At 48.5% G+C, this 25,578-nt stretch overlaps 1 protein-coding gene across 1 annotated transcript in view; it reads right to left on the bottom strand.

Annotated features, from left to right (window-relative positions):
• The window catches only part of LOC149432949 (tumor protein p73-like), a 154,370-nt gene extending 129,089 nt beyond the window's left edge, over positions 1–25,281 (bottom strand). The window contains exon 1 of the mRNA XM_089664777.1: positions 25,055–25,281. Coding sequence (XP_089520903.1) covers positions 25,055–25,281 — 227 coding nt within the window. The remainder of the gene's footprint in view (positions 1–25,054) is intronic.
• Between the last annotated feature and the right edge of the window lie 297 nt (positions 25,282–25,578).

The raw sequence follows: 25,578 nt of genomic DNA, 5'->3' as shown, positions 1-25,578 counted from the left end.
CCCCCATAGTAATTCATCCCCCATAGTAATTCATCCCTCATATAGTAATTCATCTCCCATAGTAATTCATCCCCCATATAGTAATTCATCCCCCATATAGTAATTCATCCCCCATATAGTAATCCATCTCCCATAGTAATTCATCCCCCATATAGTAATTCATCCCCCATATAGTAATTCATCTCCCATAGTAATTCATCCCCCATATAGTAATTCATCCCCCATATAGTAATTCATCCCCCATATAGTAATTCATCCCCCATAGTAATTCATTCCCCATATAGTGTCAATTCACTTACCTTTGCTCCGCGCGTTCCTCTCGTCCTGTTCCCGCGCCGTTCCGGTCTTCAGGGCGGACTGTGAGAGGAGCCTAGCTCCCCTCCCCTCACGACAGCCACATCCGCGGGCCGGATTAAAAGGTCCGCCGGGCCGTATATCGCCCGCGGGCCGTAGTTTGCCCATTGCTGATCTAGATGAATAAGGATTATACCTGGGGGCCCCAAACTTTCTAAAAGGGCCACTTCACTGTTTTAAAGCCTTTGGAGTGGGGGAAAACTGTCGCCAGTGGAAGTAGAAAACGCCCTTGGTGTCAGTAGGGATAAGCAACACCCCAGACTTTGTATCAGTTGGAGTAAAATTGGGAGGAGGAATAATGCCCCATCATTGGTATCAGTGGGAGGAATAGTGCCCCATCATTGGTATCAGTGGGAGGAATTGTGCCCCATCATTGGTGTCAGTGGGAGGAATAGTGCCCCATCATTGGTGTCAGAGGGAGGAATATTGCCCCATCATTGGCGTCACTGGGCAGAACAGTGCCCCATCATTGGTGTCAGTGGGAGGAATAGTGCCCCGTCATTGGTGTCAGTGGGAGGAACAGTGCCCCATCATTGGTATCAGTGGGAGGAATAGTGTCCCATCATTGGTATCAGTGGGAGGAACAGTGCCCCGTCATTGGTGTCAGTGGGAGGAACAGTGCCCCGTCATTGGTGTCAGTGGGAGGAACAGTGCCCCATCATTGGTATCAGTGGGAGGAACAGTGCCCCGTCATTGGTGTCAGTGGGAGGAACAGTGCCCCATCATTGGTGTCAGTGGGAGGAATAGTGCCCCATCATTGGTGTCAGTGGAAGGAATAGTGCCCCATCATTAGTATCAGTGGGAGGAATAGTGCCCCATCATTGGTGTCAGTGGAAGGAATAGTGCCCCATCATTGGTGTCAGTGGGAGGAATTGTGCCCCATCCTTGGTGTCAGTGGGAGGAATAGTGTCCCATCGTTGGTGTCAGTGGGTGGAATAGTGCCCCATCATTGGTGTCAGTGGAAGGAATAGTGCCCCATCATTGGTGTCAGTGGAAGGAGTAGTGCCCCATCATTGGTGTCAGTGGGAGGAATAGTGCCCCGTCATTGGTGTCAGTGGGAGGAATAGTGCCCCATCATTGGTGTCAGTGGGAGGAATAGTGCCCCATCATTGATATCAGTGGGAGGAATAGTGCCCCATCATTGGTGTTAGTAGGAGGAATAGTGCCCCATCATTGGTGTTAGTAGGAGGAATAGTGCCCCATCACTGGTGTCAGTGGGAGGAATACTGCCCCATGGCTGGTGTCAGTGGAAAGTATATTGCCCCATCACTGGTGTCAGTGGAAAGTATATTGCCCCATCACTGGTGTCAGTGAGAGGAATAGTGCCCCATTGGTAGTGTAAGAGGAACAGCACTCCATTGGTATCAGTGGGAGGAATAGTGCTTCCAGCAGGCAAACCTTCCTGTTCCTCAGAGGGCCTCGCTGTCATGCAGGCATTCTTCTATCTCTTGAAGTCAGTTAGTTCACATGACAGAGGATGTACAGTGGGAGCCGACCTGGATGCAAGTGCTGCGGGACTCTCATCTCTGGCTCCCTCTCCTCCAGGCCATTCAAAAAATGACAACCCAAGGCTCCGCTTTGTGAATGGTCTGAAGGGGAGGAGAGCAGAGACACAACCATAGCATTGGGGTCTACGAGACCTGCAGTGCCTATAATCCAAGCAACAAGAATGTTTGCCTGCTGGAAACTGGAAGATGTTTAGTGGCGAGGGGTTAGAACCCTTGTCAAGTTCTTATTAATAATAATCATCCCCCTTGATAAAGTCAGAGTGGACGAAACGTGTAGGGGGTGGAGTCTAATACCGGAAGCAAGTAAGAACTCTCATTTTTCCCTGAGCTTAGCAAACGCTGCGCTGATTTTCATCATCCAATCACGTGCAAGCACAAGTACTGTTTTTTTTTATTTTCCTTGCTTTTGATTGGGTCTTCTTTACAATGTGAAGCTTTGCCTCATTTACAAGGCTCTGGGGAAAATGAGTACAACTGCCCCAGCAAAGTGCACAGTCTATTTGCCTTTAGTAAATCCACCTCACTGCCTCTTAGAATAGCTGATGTAGCATTCCCAGGAGCCAGCCAGGGCCCAGCCTAGGCCGGAAACCAGGAAGAGGCCAGAAGCAACAAAACAGTTAACAACAGAATAAATATTTTTAGCATTTGTGTAAGAGGAAGCGGGATAAACAAAGAAACTGTTGTCTGCTTTAGGCTCTGTTCACACCTATGCAGTTTGTGTTTGATCCATTTCTGCAGTTCGTTTTGCGGTGTGTTTTGTGTTTTTGCATACGCGTTTTTTGTTTTTTTGTTTTTTACTTGGTGCTGGGCAGATTAACCACTCGCCGACCGCAGATAGCCGAATGACGGCTTCACTGCGTCCGGCCAGTTCTGGGAGGGTGTCATATAACGTCCACCCAGAACGCACTCTCCTGCGCGCCCCCGTTAATCTGCGTGATCGCTGTGTGCTACGGACACAGCTGATCACGTGATGTGGTAAAAGGCTAATCACAGCAGCCTTTTACCATGTGATCAGCCGTGTCCAATGACACACTGATCACCGCGAAATGCAATTGCCGGTTATCGGCTGTCACAGCGCGAGGAAAGTACTGCCGAGAACCAGCAGTTGTCAGAGGAGGTATCGGCATCGATTATCAGTGCCCAGCAGTGCCACTCACCAATGCAGTCCACCTGTGCCCACCAGTGCCACCCACCAGTGCCCACCAGTGCCACTCACCAGTGCCCATCAGTGCAGCCCAGCAGTGCCACCCATCGTGTCGCCCAGCAGTGCCACCCATCAGTGCCACCAGTCAGTACAGTCATTCATTGCCCATCAGTGCCACCAGTCAGTGCCCATCAGTGCCACCTATCAGTGCCCGTCATCAGTGCCGCCTATCAGTGCCCATCATCAGTGCCCATCAGTGCTGCCTATCAGTGCCCATCAGTGCTGGAGAAAAATTACCTGTTTGCAAAATTTTATAATGGAAACAAAAAAAATGTTTTTTTTCAAACTTTTTGCTCTTTTTTTGTTTATAACGCAAAAAATAAAACACCCAGCGGCGAGCAAATACCACCAAAAGAAAGCTCTATTTCATATGGGTACAGTGTTGCATGACCGCGCAATTGTCATTCAAAGTGCGACAGCTGAAAATTGGCCTGGTCAGGAAGGGGGTATATGTGCCCAGTAGGCAAGTGGTTAAAATCCAAAACGCATCAAAAATGCATTACAAACGCACTACATGCTTTTTCTGCAGCATCTCCATTGCAGTCTATAGAACCAAAAATGCAACGTTTTGTGTTTTAGAAATTTTTTTTGTTGTTGTTTCTAGGCAGATGAAAACGCAGCAAAAACACACTACATGCTTTCCTGCAATCTATAGAACCAAAAACGCAATGCTTTGCGTTTCAAAAAGTCCCTGACCCTTTTTCAAAAAACCGCACCGGGTGAAAACGCAGAGATGTGAACCTGTCCAGTAGGAAATTATTTTACATGGACCGCTGTGCGTTTCCGCAAAACGCAGCGAAAAACGCTTAGGTGTGAACCTAGATTTAAGGGGAAAGCCCTGCTCAGGCGGTTGTCAAGAGGTGACTCCAACAAAAGATTTACCCTCAGCTTCTATTTGTTGCACCCTCCTGGGGTAGAAAAGGCTGCTCAGGAGCAGGGGTGGAGCAGGGGTGGATTTCTAGAACATAGTGGGAGGAAGGACAGAGTCTGCAGCTTGAATATTTATAGAACTCCAGCTAATCCCTGGGGAGATGTGCCTAGATGGCGGTGAGAGAGCCCACAAATAGTCTGAGGCCTGAGCAGCCGGGTGCAGGGTTCCTGGGTCCAGTTCTGCAGGAGGAGACCCCTGAACAGGGGAAGAAGTCTGGGAGGAAGCCAGTCTGAAGACACAGAGGTCCAAGCTAGGCTTAGTTGGGGGGCCTATTTGCAAGTCCAGTCCCAGCATCCAGTTTGGCCGGGAGAAGCTCACAGGAGAGAGCCAGGAGGAAGCTGTGGGTGAGAGGAGGAGCAGGGGTGCTCTGTTACTTCCCCTGTCTTCTAGAGATTTCTAAAACATAGTGAGAGGAAGGACAGAGTCTACACCTTGAATATTTATAGAACTCCAGCCAATCCCTGGGGTAATGTGCCTAGATGGCGGTGAGAGAGCCGATAAATAGTCTGAGGCCTGAGCAGCCGGGTGCAGGGTTCCTGGGTCCAGTTCTACAGGAGGAGACCCCTGTACAGGGGCAGAAGTCTGGGAGGAAGCCAGCCTAAAGACACAGAGGTCCCAGCTAGGCTTAGTTGAGGGGCCTATTTGCAAGTCCAGTCCCAGCATCCAGTTTGGTGAGGAGAAGCTCACAGGAGAGAGCCAGGAGGAAGCTGTGGGTGAGAGCCCAAGGAGTCCAGAGGTGGAGTCTACATCTTCATCACTAGGAAGAGCCTGAACTGAGGATCCTGTGGCTAAAGGAGTACAAAATCCCAGTGCTACAAGGGTGACAGTGAGGTGCTTGGAGACTCTGAGAAGAGTACAAGTCACAGAGAACCTGGAGATCCTGTGGAACATTACTCTGTGAAAGTGCAGCCAGGAGATGCGCAGTGCAGCCAGAAGTTGTGCAATACAGCCAGGAGTTGTGCAGTGCAGCCAGACGTTGTGCAGTACAGCCAGAGGTTGCCCAGTGGAGCTGGGAGTTGTTCAATACAGCCAGGACTTGTCCAGTGGAGTTGGAAGTTGTGCAGTACAGCCAGTAGTTGTGCAGTGCAGGCAGAAGTTGTGCAGTGCAGGCAGAAGTTGTGCAATACAGCCAGAAGTTGTTCAATACAGCCAGGATTGTCTGGTGGAGCCAGGAGTTGTACAGTGCAGCAAGAAGTTGTGCAGTGCAGCCAGGAGTTGTGCAATACAGCCTGGATTTGTCCAGTGAAGGATTTGTCTTCCTGCAGCCAGGAGTTGTGCAGTACAGCCAAGAGTTTTGCAGTACAGCAAGGAGTTGTGCAGTACAGCCAGGATTTGTCCGGTGGAGCCAGGAGTTGTGCAGTGCAGTCAGAAGTTGTTCAATACAGCCAGAATTTGTCTGGTGGAGCTGGGAGTTGTTCAGTGCAGCCAGGAGTTGTGCAGTACAGCCAGAAGTTGTTCAATACAGCCAGGATTTTTCAGGTGGAGCTGGGAGTTGTGCAGTGCAGCCAGGAGTTGTGCAGTACAGCCAGGAGTTGTGCAGTACAGCCAGGATTTGTCCGGTGGAGCCAGGAGTTGTGCGGTGCAGCCATGAGTTGTGTAGTGCAGTCAGAAGTAGTTCAATACAGCCAGGATTTTTCAGGTGCAGCTGGGAGTTGTGCAGTACAGCCAGGAGCTGCGCAGTACAGCCTGGATTTATCCAGTGAAGCCAGGAATTGTGCAGTACAGCCAGGAGTTGTGCAGAGCAGCCAAAAGTGAAGAGCCTTCAAGCTATGCAGTCATAAAGTCTTGGGGTATCCCATCCTCCCTATCCGATTTCATCACCCCCCCCCCCCCCAAAAAAAAAAACACGAAAAAGAAACCTCTAGAATGCTCTCGTGAGCCAGATGAAGAATGCCGAAAACGCTTGTGTGCCTGGCTGTGGGCCTGGGGGGGGGGGGGGGGGGTTTAAATAGGTTTCAAATTCAACAGCGGCTTTTTTTGAGGGTGCGCTACATATTCCATTGCCTGTCAATCTCACAGGGACAGCTAGAAAGGGTTAACCCCCCCACCAGGGACACCGACCATAAATCCACGCCAGGGGCTCTGATCCCTCCCCGATCTCACACTGAATACAAGCAGCAACATCAGATACATTGTAACACTTTCCAAGCTGCAACATCAGATACATTGTAACACTTTCCAAGCTGCAACATCAGATACATTGTAACACTTTCCAAGCTGCAACATCAGATACATTGTAACACTTTCCCTTCTGGGATCAGGAAGGCGAGAGCCGGAGATCGACAAAGCAGAAAGAGAATTCTCGATCCCACCACCAGATCACCAGGATTGCTTCACAATGATCCCAGAGACACGATCGCCGGAACGTCACCCGCGGTTCCATGTCTGCTCTGAATTTAGAAAGAAAATGAGAATTCGGCGCGTCAGGCCCTACCTGCTCCCTTGTAGTGGAGGAACCTGTTGGATTTGTTGCAGACTGGCGCGGCATGTTCTTGCGAAACAACTTTCACTGCCAGAGAGCCATGGAAGCGTCCCGGTCTCCTAGGCAACGACATGGAGACTTCTGAAGGCGAGCGGAAAAGTGCGGCTCTGCCCCGGAACACCGAGCACATACTAACTGGGAGTGCTACGCTTGGCTTAGAACGAGCCTCTAAATTCCAACACCAGGCCAGGTTTATACACTGATGCAGGCCATACACGGGTCGAATTCCGAACAAAGTTTCTTTAGAAAATCAGAAATTTTGTGCGTTTTGTAATCCGATGGCGCCACCATTGATTTCAAAATTAAATTCGACTGACTTTCTTTAACCATTTGACGCCCGGCCTATGGCCGAATGGCATCCGGAAAAATGTACTAGCTTCCCGGGAGGCCGCCATATGGTGTCCTTCCGCACATGTGCAGTTTGCGCGCTTGCTGAGCTGCGCAGTGGCGCGATCTGTCACTGGCTGTGTACCTCGGACACGGCCGATGACAGATCTGAGTACTGGCCCCTTTGCCGGTACCATGTGACCTGCTGTGACCAATCACAGCAGGTCACATGACAGTTGTATACAATGGATGGCTTCATTCATGCCATCCATTGTATACTAGTGTCTAGCTGTGAATGGTCACAGCTAATCACATGCACATGTCATGTGATTAGCTGTGGCCAAATCACAGCTAAGCACAAAAAAAACAAACAAAAAACCTGAATGAATCGATTTCATTCAGGTTAAATGCTTGCTTATAGCAAATTGTGTAAAAAAAAAAAAAAAAATACTGATCACTTCCCCAAAGTAGTACAATGTTACTATGGTAACATTGTACTACTTTGGATATAGTGAAATATAAAAAAAATCATATAAAAAAAACAAAAAAAATGTAATAAAAAATTTTAAATAATAAAAAAAAAATATATATATATATATATTTTTTTTTTTTCATACTGTCACCAGTCAGTGTCCCTGGTCACCACCATGCCAGTTATATGATGACGCTGTACTGCACTGGTGACAGCATGTAAAAAATAAATAGTGAAAATAATTTTTTTCATTTTCCAAAAAATTATGACAAAAAAAATACAACTTCAAAAAACTCGCCATGCCTCTTATGAGATACATGGGACTGTCTACTCGGCAAAAAGGGGTCATTTGGGGAATATCTGTACCGTTCTGACATTTGGGGGATATCTGTACTGTTCTGACATTTGGGGGATATCTGTCCTGTCCTGACATTTGGGGGATATCTGTACTGTCCTGACATTTGGGGGATATCTGTACTGTCCTGACATTTGGGGGATATCTGTACTGTCCTGACATTTGGGGGATATCTGTCCTGTCCTGACATTTGGGGGATATCTGTCCTGTCCTGACATTTGGGGGATATCTGTCCTGTCCTGACATTTGGGGGATATCTGTACTGTCCTGACATTTGGGGGATATCTGTACCATCCTGACATTTGGGGGATATCTGTACTGTCCTGACATTTGGGGGATATCTGTACTGTCCTGACATTTGGGGGATATCTGTCCTGTCCTGACATTTGGGGGATATCTGTCCTGTGCTGACATTTGGGGGATATCTGTCCTGTCCTGACATTTGGGGGATATCTGTACTGTCCTGACATTTGGGGGATATCTGTACCGTCCTGACATTTGGGGGATATCTGTCCTGTCCTGACATTTGGGGGGATATCTGTCCTGTCCTGACATTTGGGGGGATATCTGTACTGTCCTGACATTTGGGGGGATATCTTTACTGTCCTGACATTTGGGGGATATCTGTACTGTCCTGACATTTGGGGGATATCTGTACTGTCCTGACATTTGGGGGATATCTGTACTGTCCTGACATTTGGGGGATATCTGCACCGTCCTGACATTTGGGGGGATATCTGCACCGTCCTGACATTTGGGGGGATATCTTTACTGTCCTGACATTTGGGGGGATATCTGTACTGTCCTGACATTTGGGGGATATCTGTACTGTCCTGACATTTGGGGGGATATCTTTACTGTCCTGACATTTGGGGGGATATCTGCACCGTCCTGACATTTGGGGGGATATCTTTACTGTCCTGACATTTGGGGGGATATCTGTACTGTCCTGACATTTGGGGGGATATCTGTACTGTCCTGACATTTGGGGGGATATCTGTACTGTCCTGACATTTGGGGGGATATCTGTACCGTCCTGACATTTGGGGGATATCTGTACTGTCCTGACATTTGGGGGATATCTGTACTGTCCTGACATTTGGGGGATATCTGTACCGTCCTGACATTTGGGGGATATCTGTACTGTCCTGACATTTGGGGGATATCTGTACTATTCTGACATTCTTGGACCTCAAGAAATTAGATTGGCCGTCAGTACTTCAGGATTGATGAATATGCAGATCTATACCATAGTTTGTGAACTCTATAACTTTCCTACAAACTAAATAATGCATCATCCTAATTTGAGTTATTTTCACCAAAAACATGTAGCAGAATACATCTCGGCCTAAATTTATGAAGACCAATTATTTATTTGCAAACTTTTATAACAGAAACAAAGAAAAACAGTCTTTTTTTGTTAATTTAGCAAAAAATAAAAACCCCGGTGGTGATTAAATACCACCAAAAGAAAGCTCTAGTTGTGTGAAGAAAATGATAACATTTTAGTTTGGGTGCAATGTTGTATGACCGCGCAATTGTCATTCAAAGTGTGAGAGCGCTGAAACCTGAAAAATGGACTGGGCAGGAAGGTGTAAAATTGCCCGGTATGGAAGCGGTTAATTACAGAAAAGAATTTCCGCAGCCAAGATTTTCCTTTTCTTTCCAGGTCACAGCTCACATTCATTTCTTTTTCAAACACGATTCTCCCATCACTGATTAGGAATTCGTTCCTTTTTCAAAAAATTTCCAGCATGCTCGATCACTCATATTGGATGGTCAATAAAAAAAATCGTCCATTGCTGTGGCCCCACTAATGGTGCGAAATTCGAACCAAAATTCTTAGAAAAGATTTTCGAAAAATAAAATTATTTCGGAATTACACCCGTGAATGGCCGGCTTTAGACTCATTTTTGCCCCCCCCCCCCCCTACACACACACACACTCCACCATCGCAGTTCGGGTAGCTCCAGTACTGAATGTATGTAATGACAAGGGGTGCTGGGGGGTGCTTGGGGACCTATTGATGCTGGCTGCTGGGGGACCTATTGATGCTGGCTGCTGGAGGACCCATTGATGCTGGCTGCTGGGGGATCTATTGATGCTGGCTGCTGGAGGACCTATTGATGCTGGCTGCTGGAGGACCTATTGATGCTGGCTGCTGGGGGACCTATTGATGCTGGCTGCTGGGGGATCTATTGATGCTGGCTGCTGGAGGACCTATTGATGCTGGCTGCTGGAGGACCTATTGATGCTGGCTGCTGGAGGACCTATTGATGCTGGCTGCTGTGGGACCTATTGATGCTGGCTGCTGGGAAGCCTATTGATGCTGGCTGCTGGAGGGCCTATTGATGTTGGCTGATGGGGGGCCTATTGATGCTGGCTGCTGGGGGACCTATTGATGCTGGCTGCTGGGGGATCTATTGATGCTGGCTGCTGGAGGACCTATTGATGCTGGCTGCTGGAGGACCTATTGATGCTGGCTGCTGTGGGACCTATTGATGCTGGCTGCTGGGGGATCTATTGATGCTGGCTGCTGGGAAGCCTATTGATGCTGGCTGCTGGAGGGCCTATTGATGTTGGCTGATGGGGGGCCTATTGATGCTGGCTGCTGGGGGGCCTATTGATGCTGGTTGCTGGGGGGCCTATTGATGCTGGCTGCTGGGGGACCTATGGATGCTGGCTGCTGGGGGACCTATGGATGCTGGCTGCTGGGGGACCTATTGATGCTGGCTGCTGGGGGATCTATTGATGCTGGCTGCTGGGGGACATATGGATGCTGGTTGCTGGGGGACCTATGGATGCTGGCTGCTGGGGGACCTATTGATGCTGGCTGCTGGGGGACCTATTGATGCTGGCTGCTGGGGGACCTATTGATGCTGGCTGCTGGAGGACCTATTGATGCTGGCTGCTAGGGGACCTATTGATGCTGGCTGCTGGGGGACCTATTGATGCTGGCTGCTGGGGGACCTATTGATGCTGGCTGCTGGGCGACCTATTGATGCTGGCTGCTGGGGAGCCTATTGATGCTGGCTGCTGGGGGGCCTATTGATGCTGGCTGCTGGGGGGCCTATGGATGCTGGCTGCTGGGTGAAAAAATGTAAAAAATCAAATTTTGTCATAAATTTAGGCCAAAATGTATTCTGTTCCATGTCTTTGCAAAAAAAAAAAATCCCAATACGTGTAAATTAATTGGTTTATGTGAAATTTATAGTGTTAACAAATGGCGGTATAGATACTGGGATTTTAATTTTTTTATACTAGCAATGGCGGCGATCAGCGACTTATAGCGGGACTGCGGCGGGTATTCTGACATGGGGGGAACTGACATCCCCAGTGACACCAATACAGTGACCAGTGCTAATAAAAATAACTGACACTGTACTACTGTAATGTTCCAGCACGACAATGACCCCAACACACAGCTAAGGCAACAAAGGAGCGGCTCAAGAAGAAGCACATTAAGGTCCTGGAGTGGCCTAGCCAGTCTCCAGACCTTAATCCGATTGAAAATCTGTGGAGGGAGCTGAAAGTTCGAGTTGCCAAACATTAGCCACCAAACCTTAATGACTTGGGGAGGATCTGCCAAGAGGAGTGGGCCAAAATCCCTCCTGAGATGTGTGCGAACCTGGGGGCCAACTCCAGGAAACGTCTGACCTCTGTGATTGCCAACAAGGGATTTGCCACCAAGTACCAAGTCATGTTTTGTGAAGGGGATCAAATCCTTCTTTCCCTCATGAACATGCAGATCAGTCATCATTTGTTAGACGCATTTCTGCTGAATTTGTTGTTACTATTCTGTCTCTCAGTGTTACAATACACCGAACATTCGATTTGTAGACCGATCATTTCTTTGTGAGGGGCGAACATTCAACATCAGCCGGGGAGCAAATACGCATTTCCTTCACTGTATAGTAAAGTGTGCATCATTTTTTTTTTAATTTTTAATAACGTGACTTCTATTAGGATTTTGTGGTGAAGCCCATGGTGAGGGTCCGTGGTGATCGGAGAATATTACGGATACAGGGGAGATAATGACCGTGTTTTACATCATCAAAAACAAGTGAAAGACATTTACTGCGTGTAAAGCAAGCGGCGTGGGCCTGGGGGAGCGGTAATATCACACCACCTTCTTCTCTCTAAACAATTAGCCAGAGATGGTGTCTTGGGGCTTCTGTGAATGAGCCGAATAACCGATCACTTTACAAGACGATCCACTCACTCTGGAGACAACAATCTCTGCACACGGAGAATTCATACAGCAGACAGGTCATGTTAAAGGGAGGCTCTAGTGTTCCATTTGTGAAGGTGAAACGGGAACTTCGCTCTGTCAATCCACATGGAATATTTTTAATCGTCATAGTTATGCAGGCCGTATATGGATCGAATTCCGAACAAATTTTCTTTAGAAAATCAGACATTTTGTGCGTTTTGTAATCCGATGGCGCCACCATTGATTTTGAAATTCAACCAACCAAGCCTTCAGGTTCACCTCCTGTTGCTACAGAAAAGAATTTCCGTGGCCAAGAATTTTCTTTTCTTTCCAGGTCTTACATTCATTTCTTTTTAACCCCTTCCAGTCCGGACACTTTCCCCCCCTTCCAGTCCAGACACTTTCACCCCCTTCCAGTCCGGACACTTTCCCCCCCTTCCAGTCCAGATACTTTCCCCCACTTCCAGTCCGGACACTTTCCCCCCCTTCCAGTCCAGATACTTTCACCCCCTTCCAGTCCGGACACTTTCACCCCCTTCCAGTGCAGACACTTTCACCCCCTTCCAGTCCGGACACTTTCACCCCCTTCCAGTGCAGACACTTTCACCCCCTTCCAGTCCGGACACTTTCACCCCCTTCCAGTGCAGACACTTTCACCCCCTTCCAGTCCGGACACTTTCACCCCCTTCCAGTCCAGACACTTTCACCCCCTTCCAGTCCAGACACTTTCATCCCCTTCCAGTCCAGACACTTTCACCCCCTTCCAGTCCAGACACTTTCACCCCTTTCCAGTCCGGACACTTTCACCCCCTTCCAGTCCAGACACTTTCACCCCCTTCCAGTCCAGACACTTTCATCCCCTTCCAGTCCAGACACTTTCACCCCCTTCCAGTCCAGACACTTTCACCCCTTTCCAGTCCGGACACTTTCACCCACTTCCAGTCCAGATACTTTCCCCCCCTTCCAGTCCGGACACTTTCACCCCCTTCCAGTCCGGACACTTTCACCCCCTTCCAGTGCAGACACTTTCCCCCCCTTCCAGTCCAGATACTTTCCCCCCCTTCCAGTCCGGACACTTTCACCCCCTTCCAGTCCGGACACTTTCACCCCCTTCCAGTGCAGACACTTTCACCCCCTTCCAGTCCGGACACTTTCACCCCCTTCCAGTGCAGACACTTTCACCCCCTTCCAGTCCGGACACTTTCACCCCCTTCCAGTCCAGACACTTTCACCCCCTTCCAGTCCAGACACTTTCATCCCCTTCCAGTCCAGACACTTTCACCCCCTTCCAGTCCAGACACTTTCACCCCTTTCCAGTCCGGACACTTTCACCCCCTTCCAGTCCGGACACTTTCCCCCACTTCCAGTCCGGACACTTTCCCCCACTTCCAGTCCGGACACTTTCCCCCACTTCCAGTCCGGACACTTTCACCCCCTTCCAGTCCGGACACTTTCACCCCCTTCCAGTCTAGGCCAATTTTCAGCTTTCAGCGCTATCACACTTTGAATGACAATTGCGCGGTCATGCAACACTGTACCCATATGAATTTTTTAGTATTTTTTGAGACAGATAAAGCTTTATTTTGGTGGTATTTATTCACCACTTTTTATTTTTTTTGCTATGTAAATGAAAAAGTCCAAAAATTTTGAAAAAAAGTGTATTTCATCATAAATCTTGGCCAAAATTTATTCCTTTATCTTTTTAGTAAAAAAAAAAAAAACACAAATTAGTTTATAACCAAAAATTATAATTTTTAAACATTTTTTTTACATTATTATTTTTTTTATATTATTTGTTTGTTTTTTTTCTTTTACTTACTGTCACCCTAGCAGTAGTGTCACCATGGTGACACTGTACTACTTGTGGGGGGTCAGAAGTGACATCTTGCTTACTACTCTTCATGTGATCACTGATTGGCCAATCAGTGATCACATGATCAGGACCTCGCACAGAGGTCCCGTAAGACGATCGGTGTTCCACTGTGTCCGGAGGACACAGCGGGCACCGGATCGCGGTGCTGCGCACTCCCAGGGAGCACGCACAAGCAGGGTGCAGGGAGGCCGTTTATAAATGGCCAACCCGAGCCTGCACTGCCGGATGGGAAGTGGTTAAAGGGAGGCTCTAGCTTTCCTTTTGTGAAGGAAAAACGGGAACTTCGCTCTCTCAATCCACATGGACTATTTTTATTCATCATAGTTATGCAGGCCATACATGGCTCGAATTTCGAACGATTATTCGTGCAGGGTCGGGGAGACCGGATATAGTAAATGCGGGGTCCGGCGAGAGCGGATATAGTGAATGCGGGGTCCAGGTTTAGTAACACTTTTAATACCCCACTACAGAAAAAGCACAGGGGAGAAAGGGTGACCACAGCTTTTCTTCACACAACCTGTACCACCTTGCCTAGGAACTCAGCCCCGCACAGAGCCCTTTAGATCAGCTCAGTACAGCATCACATCTCTGCAACATTGAGATGTTCCATTCCCACTCCCCGTCTTACCCTGGGTCCCACTCACAGCTGTTATTCATATGGTCACTAACTCCACCCATTACTTTATTAGAGGAGGAGGGGGTTCTCTAAAAGGGAGGCCATGGCTGGTGGGAGGGGACAGCAGGGGGCTGTACACTGACACCAATGATGGGACACTATTCCTCCCACTGACACCAATGATGGGGCACTATTCCTCCCACTGATACCAATGATGGGGCACTATTCCTCCCATTGACACCAATGATGGGGCACTATTCCTCCCACTGATACCAATGATGGGGCACTATTCCTCCCACTGATACCAATGATGGGGCACTATTCCTCCCACTGATACCAATGATGGGGCACTATTCCTCCCACTGACACCAAGGATGGGACACTATTCCTCCCACTGATACCAATGATGGGGCACTATTCCTCCCACTGACACCAATGATGGGACACTATTCCTCCCACTGATACCAATGATGGGGCACTATTCCTCTCACTGACACCAATGATGGGACACTATTCCTCCCACTGATACCAATGATGGGGCACTATTCCTCCCACTGACACCAATGATGGGGCACTATTCCTCCCACTGATACCAATGATGGGGTACTATTCCTCCCACTGACACCAAAGATGGGGCACTATTCCTCCCACTGATACCAATGATAGGCACTATTCCTCCCACTGATACCAATGATGGGGCACTATTCCTCCCACTGATACCAATGATGGGGCACTATTCCTCCCACTGACACCAATGATGGGGCCCTATTCCTCCCACTGATACCAATGATGGGGCACTATTCCTCCCACTGATACCAATGATGGGGCACTATTCCTTCCACTGATACCAATGATGGGGCACTATTCCTCCCACTGACACCAATGATGGGGCACTATTCCTCCCACTGACACCAATGATGGGGCACTATTCCTCCCACTGACACCAATGATGGGGCACTATTCCTCCCACTGACACCAATGATGGGGCACTATTCCTCCTCCTACTGACCACATGTTTTATGGAATTTTATTACTCCTGTTGACCACCAAGCCTGAGACATGGTTTACTCCCACTGGCCACAGTCTGGGCCCCCTAAAGCCTCAAGGAAAGCACAGTGACCCTTTGCTTAGAAAGTTTTGAGACCCCTGGGTAGATTATGCTGGATATGCTCCAGCCAGGACACTAGGCAGGTTCAGACTGCTTCTTGCGAAGCTCACAATGGCACACATGCTAGGCCCGAACCAGGGGCGGACTGACAACTCATGGGGCCCCCGGGCAATAGGGGATACTGGGGCCCCTGTGTCCTCGCCCACACTCAAACCACACCCACAAAAGCCTATAAAAAGGTACCAAGGGGCATCTCATGGGGCCCCCTACTGACCCCGGGCCCTCGGGCAGTGCCCGAGTTCCCAAGTGGTCAGTCCGCCCCTTGCCCGAACAGACCAATAAGGCACAAAGGACAATCCGTCCTCCTCTGAACTTCTATTGCTCGATTCTCTAGGCTGCTCGAAGCTCTCCATCTCTCCAGGCCAACCCGGTATTGTGCCAACACAAGCCAAATTCTAATATGTTGCATCGCTTGTGGAAATCATAACCTATGGACAATATATATTTTTTTTCTCCTCATTTATTTGATCTATAAACAAATTAGGTCCTTGTTTGCCCATGTCTCCTCGTTAATTTGCAGTCTCCTGAAAGCCAGTGGAAATGATGACAAGTTGGAGGCTATGATAACGCAGAGAAATAATTAGTCTGAATGCTGTCTGAGGGTAGAAATTAAGGAATACAATGCGTGTTGGGGCATGCTTTCGTGAAGAAGAAAAAAAATAAAGATAGGAGACTGTTAATTACCGGAAGGTTTTGTTGACAAAGTTGGGACTACTGGGAGAATAATAAGTGGAAATAAAAAAGAAAATGGAGCTCTAATCACACGTTGTTACCTAGCATGTTACAGCTGAATAATGGCGGATGGTGCGCACACGCTGGTCATTAGAACAGACATGGCGGAGGTCACCATTTTACATGCTTAAAAGGCACATGTCCTTTTTGTAAAGTATTTATCAGTCTTATACAAATTATAAAAGAAAATTTTAAGCACTTTTAGAGCCGATTTAAATATTACGATCTTTATTCAATCGTAACCAATACAGCTTCATAATGTCGCCAACCATGGACCACCACCTCAACGTGTTTCACCAAAAAACAGCCTGATCACATCCCTGTAATCAAGTCATTTTTGGTGATTAGTGCTATGGGTACTATTCCTCCCACTGATACCAATGATGGGGTACTATTCCTCCCACTGATACCAATGATGGGGCGCTATTCCTCCCACTGACACCAATGATGGGGCACTATTCCTCCCACTGACACCAATGATGAGGCACTATTCCTCCCACTGACACCAATGACGGGGCACTATTCCTCCCACTGATACCAATGATGGGGCACTATTCCTCCCACTGACACCAATGATGGGGCACTATTCCTCCCACTGATACCAATGATGGGACACTATTCCTCCCACTGACACCAATGATGGGGCACTATTCCTTCCACTGACACCAATGATGGAGCACTATTCCTCCCCACTGACACCAATGATGGGGCACTATTCCTTCCACTGACACCAATGATGGAGCACTATTCCTCCCCACTGACACCAATGATGGGGCACTATTCCTCCCACTGACACCAATGATGAGGCACTATTCCTCCCACTGATACCATTGATGGGGCACTATTCCTCCCACTGATACCAATGATGGGACACTATTCCTCCCACTGATACCAATGATGGGGCACTATTCCTCCCACTGATACCAATGATGGGACACTATTCCTCCCACTGATACCAATGATGGGGCACTATTCCTCCCACTGACACCAATGATGGAGCACTATTCCTCCCACTGATACCAATGATGGGACGCTATTCCTTCCACTGACACCAATGATGGAGCACTATTCCTCCCACTGATACCAATGATGGGGCACTATTCCTCCCACTGATACCAATGATGGAGCACTATTCCTCCCCACTGACACCAATGATGGGGCACTATTCCTCCCACTGACACCAATGATGGGGCACTATTCCTCCTACTGATATCAATGATGGGGCACTATTCCTCCCACTGATACCAATGATGGGCCACTATCCCTCCCACTGATACCAATGATGGGGCACTATTCCTCCCACTGATACCAATGATGGGGCACTATTCCTCCCACTGATACCAATGATGGGGCACTATTCCTCCCACTGACACCAATGATGGGGCACTATTCCTCCCACTGATACCAATGATGGGGCACTATTCCTTCCACTGATACCAATGACGGGGCACTATTCCTCCCACTGATACCAATGATGGGGCACTATTCCTCCCACTGATACCAATGATGGAGCACTATTCCTCCCACTGATACCAATGATGGAGCACTATTCCTCCCACTGACACCAATGATGGGGCACTATTCCTCCCACTGATACCAATGATGGGCACTATTCCTCCCACTGACACCAACGATGGGGCACTATTCCTCCCACTGATACCAATGATGGGGCACTATTCCTCCCACTGATACCAATGATGGGGCACTATTCCTCCCACTGATACCAATGATGGGGCACTATTCCTCCCACTGATACCAATGATGGGGCACTATTCCTCCCACTGATACCAATGATGGGGCACTATTCCTCCCACTAATATGAATGATGGCGCTATTCCATTCACTAGTACCAATAATGGGCCATTATTCCTCCCACTAACACCAATGTTGAGCACTATTCCTCCCACTGATACCAATGATGGGGAGTTATTCCTTCTACTGCCACCAATGATGGAGCATCAGGACATTTTCTACTCCCGCTAGCCACAGTCTGGACCCCTAAAGTTTGAAGGACAGTAAACTGGCCCTTGCTTAGAAAGTCTGGAGACCCCTGCTCTAGAAGATAGGAAGAAATAACAGAGCAGTCTCCTGTGAAACACTGAGCAGCCCTAAATAATCAACCCCTGCTCCTCTGTTACAATGGAGCTAACTAAATCTACACAGTAACCTACTCTACACTAGGAGGACACAGTAACCTACTCTACACTAGGAGTCAGGGGCAGACTGACAACTCATGGGGCCCCCGGGCTTAGTGGGGCCCCTGTATCCTTGCCCAAACTCAAAAAAGCCTATGAAAAAGGTACCGGGGGCATCTCATGGGGCCCCCTACTGACCCCGGGCCCTCGGGCCCTCGGGCAGTGCCTGAGTTTCCAAATAGTCAGTCCGCCCCTGCTAGGAGGACATAGTAACCTACTCTACACTAGGAGGACATAGTAACCTACTCTACACTAGGAGGACATAGTAACCTACTCTACACTAGGAGGACATAGTAACCTACTCTACACTAGGAGGACATAGTAACCTACTCTACACTAGGAGGACATAGTAACCTACTCTACACTAGGAGGACACTACATCAAATAATTAAAAAATCCAACTGAAATCATAAGAACTCCTCATGTTACAGACTCTAAAACTTAGCACTGACGTCTCGCCAATAGAGTGCCCGGTAGACATGAGAAACGGTCAAGTGGTTTGACTCTCCAGCATCTACCAAAACCTAAAAGAGTAGCTTTGGATGGGTCAACCCTTGAGGACATGGGTGTGAAAAATAAAGAGTCCGCAGTCATTTTTTTGACTGTTGAGATGACTGAACATTCCCATTCTAGAACAATATATTTGGTGTGAGGCTGGAGGGTGCACAAAGGCATCCTATTATATTTTCTTCCCATCTACAACCACCTATACACAAGAAGTTACATCGCATACATATATTTCATTGTCGTGTCTGAAGTAAATACAATAAAATGACTAGGCTGACAACACAGCGAGAACATCTGCCTCCATGCTTGTGTACCCCCCGGAGGTGCAAACTCCCAGGGTGTTTCCTCTACAATGAGAATCATCAGAGAGACAATTAATTTCACTAGACTCAGCCGAGGCAGCAAGGAGAATTGAATCTCCAGATGTAAATCACACACAACAAGATGTCTCACACGTCGAGGGGATAGGATGGATGAAAACCTTAAATCTCCTAAAGTGTTACCGTAGCAAATATTATTTTAGTGTTGGATAGAGTAGGCAACAGTCAGAACCTCTATTGGGTTTTTATTGCTGTTCCCGTCCCGGTCTCTATTTGTCTTGGAGACCATTGGCACCTGGACAGACAATAATTGGAAATCCAGCATTTACCAGCTGTCACCAGAACAGGAGGTGGGGAGACATTTGTTCTAGAGTCTTATGCCTCGTACAGGGGCGGACTGACCGTATGGAAACTCGGGCACTGCCCGAGGGCCCGGGGTCAGTAGGGGGCCCCATGAGATGCCCCTGGTACCTTTTCCATACTTTTTTGAGTTTGGGCAAGGACACAGGGGCCCCATGATCCCCTATTGCCCGGGGGCCCCATGAGTTGTCAGTCCGCCCCTGGCCTCGTACACACGATAAGAATATCGTACAAAAAATTTCCCAAAACCACTGATCGAACGATTTTCTCTGTGTTGGTGAGCAGGATGTTTTAACCGATAACAATATTGTGAATGAAAAAATCTGGTTGAACAACAGTGAAAAATTTTTCATACGAACGATTGATTTTCCATGCGGTGGTATGACGGTCGTACGAAAAAAAATCTATCAAACGCTATCACGCATGAGCGGAAACAGAAGATGACCCGGATGTTCATGTCCAAAGAATCTTCGTAAACACGAACGAAAAATCCAAATGTTAAAAGTAGATCGGCCTAATGAGATCATGACACCGGAATTCTGCATTTTATATTTAATGTATCACTATGTATATAGGTCATATAATAAACGATATTATACTCATTGCTGGTAATTGTTGTGTATATCATTCGTTCTGGCCGGAAGGGCGTGGCTACAAGGTCACACGCACACCACATCGCTTCCACTTGTACGGAAAACGTCAACACTACATATTGCCCGGCGAACGATTTTTTAAAATTGGTTAATGTGGGCCACGATTTCGACCAACGTACGAACGCCTCTTGGTCGTCGGATGACCAATCGGACGATTTTTTAATCGTGTATTCCCACCCAGGGGCGGACTGACAACTCATGGGGCCCCGGGCAATAGGGGATCATGGGGCCCCTGTGTCCTTGCCCAAACTCAAAAAAGCCTATGAAAAAGGTACCAGGGGCATTTCATGGGGTCCCCTACTGACCCCGGGCCCTCGGGCAGTGCCTGAGTTTCCAAATGGTCAGTCCGCCCCTGTTCCCACCTTAAGGCAACTACAGCTGCGACCGAGTGCATGTGCGTTTTCTGCGTGTTCCCACACGTCACATGAAGGGCAGCCCGTTAATTTCAACAGACTGCCCTACACACAAGAAACACACCGAAAGAAGTCCTGAGTCTTTTTAAAAAATACATAGCGCTGAACCGCATAGTGCTACAGCACCATGCGGTTTGGCGAACACGAAAATGCGCGCATTAGCAGATGCATGGGGGAGCCATTAACAATTAATGGCACCACCGCACATCTACTAAAGGGTGTGTCAGTAAATTTTGCTTGCATTCCCAACACATAGCAGTATGGACCTTGAGTAAGAGGAAGTTCCCTCACTTTAGGGAGATATTCTCTCAATTCTTTTTGCATATGCAGGACAGGAAATGAAGGGAAATCTCATCAATGGGACACAAAAGCCAGAAAAAAAAATGGTTCCGGTTTTACTCCTGCCTCCTCCGTGTACCATACAGGGTTGATGTGCCTGTTTGAAATGTGATGACACAAAGGCCCCGTCCACAGACCTGAGCTTCGAAGGAAGGAGAAGAGCACTAGAGTAAGGGATCAGGTAAGGGAAACAGCCTCTTCAACTCTCTCCTAGACATAACAATCAAATTAACCCTTGCAGTGTTGGAGGGTGCCCACTGCAAGGTTGTTTTTGTTTTTATTTTCCCTGGAATTATGTTTGAACCTCCACCTCGAGAAAGGCTTTTTTACAGTAAATGCTGTAAAAATGTGGACTTTCTCAGGGGAAGTTTCTAGCCAACTATGTAGCTTGCCTACAAAATGCTTGATATGTTTTTAAATACACAAAATACTGGCTATTAAATTATACAAAGGACATCATAGACCACCTATTCTCCACTAGGGTTCCTCCAGAGGTTTCTAGAAGTTCCTTGAGCTGCGGCTGATAGACCTCCTATCTAATGGTGCCTGCATAGTCCCGGCAGACCAAGAGGCAGGACACCAATGGTCTTTGTAGAGGTCTGTAAGGGGACATTTTGCCCACCACTGTTGTGGGCGCATCTTTCCTACTGGCCACCAATGTAAGGTGGGGGTGGGAGGGCATCCTTCCCCTCGCCTACCTGTGCGCAGGCGCAGCCTACCTCTTCCAGTGCAGATGGCGCTCTTCCACAGCGCACTGCAATTTAAGAGTAGGGCCAGGTACTCCGCCTGGTAGGGACAGAACTAGCAGCAGGGAAAGGTTCCTGATGAGGAGGCAAAACGTAGCGCTCGCAACTTCTCTGGGCATCTTCACGCTTTGGCATGAGATGGCCAGGCCACACTCAGCCCCTCCTAACAGGTGCTGTCAGTTCGGCTGAAACCTGTTCTATACACATTGTTGAACCTGTGAGTGTTCCCAGTTAGGTTGTCTTCCCACCGGATTTATTATGAACTGTCTTTGCATTATTTCAATACAAGTTCTTCGCCGTTGGACTATGTGTGTTATCGCCGCCAGGGGCGGACTGACCATTTGGGAACTCGGGCCCCATGAGATGCCCCTGGTACCTTTCATTGGATTTTTTGGGTGTGGTTTGAGTGTGGGCGAAGACACAGGGGCCCCATGATCCCCTATTGCCCGGGGGCCCCATGAGTTGTCAGTCCGCCCCTGATCGCCGCACCCCACCTACATATCAACAGTATGCAAGGGGCATTGTCCCCAATCAATTGATTATAGTCAGGGTTCCCTGAGACCTGAAATGCAGGAGCTTGGAAGGGGGCCCAGTGGAAAAGGGCCTACCTACAGGCTGGGACATGGACAGGATGATATCTCAGGCTCACCGGCCTCCAAAGCGAGGACCACCTGTAGAGCTAGGAAAGGAGCCATCCCAGCAGAAGGCATTTAGGCAGCCACCTACCTAAACCAGCTCACAGGACAGAGTGAGTAATCCTACACCACTGGGCCACTTAAGGAAAAAAAGAGCACTCTGGTGGGAAACCTGATTAACTCCTTACCCAGGACTGTTCATTGGAAAGTGGCAGGCACTGGATCCCTTTGCCCAGGAATTCCCTCAGGCTGCTGGATAAGAAGACGATTTATCTGGATTGTGGGGTGATACACCATGGGAGACTGGTGAGCTCTCCAAGAAGAGTTTTGCTGTGTAGAGTCATGGGGGTAAAAAAAAAAAAACCTCTTATAAACCATCTCCAGATTTGGTTTAATAAGAGGTTTTTTTTTTACCTCAAGCTAAAAAACCCCCAAAAACTATGTACAAGACTCTACACAGCAAAACTCTTCTTGGAGAGCTCTCCAGTCTCCCCTGGTGTATCACCCCACAATCCAGATAAATTGTCTTCTTATCCAGCAGCCTGAGGGAATTTCTGGGCAAGGGGATCCAATCCAGTGCCTGCCACTTTCAGATGAACAGTCCTTCGTAAGGAGTTAATCAGGTTTCCCACCAGAGTGCTCTTTTCTCCCTAACTGGCCCAGTGGTGTAGGATTACTCGCTCAGTCTCTGTCCTGTGAGTTGGTTTAGGTAGGTGGCTGCCTGCAGTCCTTCTGCTGGGCTGGCTCCTTTCCTGGCTCTACAGCTGGTCCTCGCTCTGGAGGCTGGTGAGGCCGAGCGATCCTCCTGTCCATGTCCCAGCCTGTAGGTAGGCCTTTTTCCACTGGGCCCCCTCCCAAGCTCCTGCATCGCAGCCTTCCTCACATCTTCCACCCGAACTCTCCTGCTGCTGAGCAGGCTCAGGCATACTTAAGACCTGCTCTGGTCCCATTCCAGGCCTCCTGCTTGGGGATTGGCCAGAGTCCCTTGAGTGTGCAGACCAGCCCCTCCTCACCCCTGCCCACTGCTTTCTAGAGACTTCTCCAAATCTTTAGATCAGGGGGAGGTATCAGGGAACTGATCTGCAGAGCCTCTCAGCCCTGACTCAAATGTGACCCCCCCCCCCCTGACTATCACCTAGGCTGTTGCTCAGCCTCTCTACCTATAAAAATATTCAGCTACCCCCTCCTAGCCTACTAGGATGGTGCTACATAGGAAAGGTTTGTAATGAGTTTATCCTTGTCTTTTTGTTGAACAGGATGGACCTATGTCTGTGTTTTGCTGGATAAACACTCTTCTTTATCAGAGATTAATTGAACGGATATATATTTCCCACCTGCTGGATCTCTGGCCATTGACTGTTAATGCTCCATACAGACAGTGGGAGTGCAGAGAGAACAGTCCCAGGAACACACTTGTCTTGTTCAACAATCTTGGGCCCCATATATAGACGGCTCCACGCCTGGGGCAGGCGAGTTAAGGTCTCTCGATTGTCAATCTCTCAAGTTCTGCTATTATCTCCTGTAATCTACACGCAAACATTGCAAATGTTCGTCAATTTTTTTTCCCCCCAAACAAATAATTCCAGAGTTTGCCATTATTCTGGATGTTTACTGAAGTCTTTGGGTTAATGGTGACAAAACAATTCAGTATGTCATCGCTCATTCATTACAGACAGAGTGAAACATGTTGGGACACTGACAACATTTTGCACAAAGGAGAGCGCATGTTCAGGAAACATTCCTTCGTGGGCATTATTATTATTGATCAGCCATAACATTATGTCCACCTACCATTACGTTACGACCACCCACCTAATATTGAGAAGGTCCCCCTTTTGCCAGTAAAACAGACCTGAACCATCAAGGCATGAACTCCACTAGACAAAGCATCACAATGCCTCCACCATTACATTATGACCACCCACCTAATATTGAGTAGGTCCCCTTGCTGCCAGCAAAACAGACCTGAACCATCAAGGCATGAACTCCACTAGACAAAGCATCACAATCCCTCCGCCAGCTTGCCTTCTTTCCCTCCTGGTGCCATCTCTTCCCCAGGTAAGTGATTCACACACACCCGGCCATCCGCATGATGGAGAAGAAAACATGGTCCATCAGACCAGGGCACCTTCTTCCATTGCTCCATGGTCCAGTTCTGATGCCCATTGTAGGTGCCTTTGGCTGTGGACACTGGTCAGCATGGGCAACCTGACTGGTCTGTAGCTACACAGCCCAATACACAACAAACTACGATGCTCTGTGTGTTCTGACACCTTTCTATCAGAACCAGCATTCACTTTTTCAGCAATTTGAGCTCCAGTAGCTCTTCCATTGGATTGGCCTACATGGACCAGCCTTCACTCCCCACGAGCATCACTGAGACTTGGCCGCCCGTGACCCTGCCACCGGTTCACTGGTTTTCCTTCCTTGGACCTCTTTTGGTCAGTTCTGACCACTGCAGACTGGGAACATCCCACAAGAGCTGCCATTTTGGAGACGCTCTAGCCATTACAATTTGGCCCTTGTCAAAGTTGCTCCTGTCCATACTCATGTCGTCCCCAGGGACGTATTTACCACGAAGCAAACAAGGCGTTTGCCTTGGGCGGCATCTTTCAGAGGGGCGGGGCCACCCCCCGGAAGAAACGACTCACATGAGGATGGGGACCCGGGAGGCACTGCATGAGCTCCACTCTGCCACATGGGATCCGAAAGAGGCCGCTTGCTGCAGGAGGGTGGCAAAGCATGACTGTTGTTCCCGGGGATAACTGGTTTTTGTGTTGCGTAGGGCAGCAAAAAACCTAAATACACCACTGGCTGTCCCTCCAGAGCTCTGTGCTGCGCCCGTGACTTCAGTGCACATTCGCAGGAGTGACGTCATCGTGGCTCGGCCAGTCAAATGGCCCGGAGCCCACGAACCCGGAAGGAAGACCAGGAGAAGTTGAAAGACCTGTCAGGAGTGACAGCACGCCGCGGGAAGGATTCGTTTCAAGGTAAGTCTGTCATAATGTGCTAGTATGCGATGCAGTGTACCTCCTCCGTGTCATGATGCTACGTATAGTCCAATCAGCAGGCCTGTGGAGGGGTGTTGGTAACCAATCAGCAGACCTGTGGAGGGGTGTTGGTGACCAATCCGCAGGCCTGTGGAGGGGTGTTGGTGACCAAGCTGTATCAACTA

This window comes from Staurois parvus, unplaced genomic scaffold (assembly GCF_062004578.1).
Source record: "Staurois parvus isolate SC_StPar_1 unplaced genomic scaffold, SC_StPar_1.0 ptg002035l, whole genome shotgun sequence".
Classification (NCBI taxonomy): domain Eukaryota; kingdom Metazoa; phylum Chordata; class Amphibia; order Anura; family Ranidae; genus Staurois; species Staurois parvus.
Note: the sequence above shows the minus strand (reverse complement) of the source record. Positions and strands in the feature narration are given on the sequence as shown.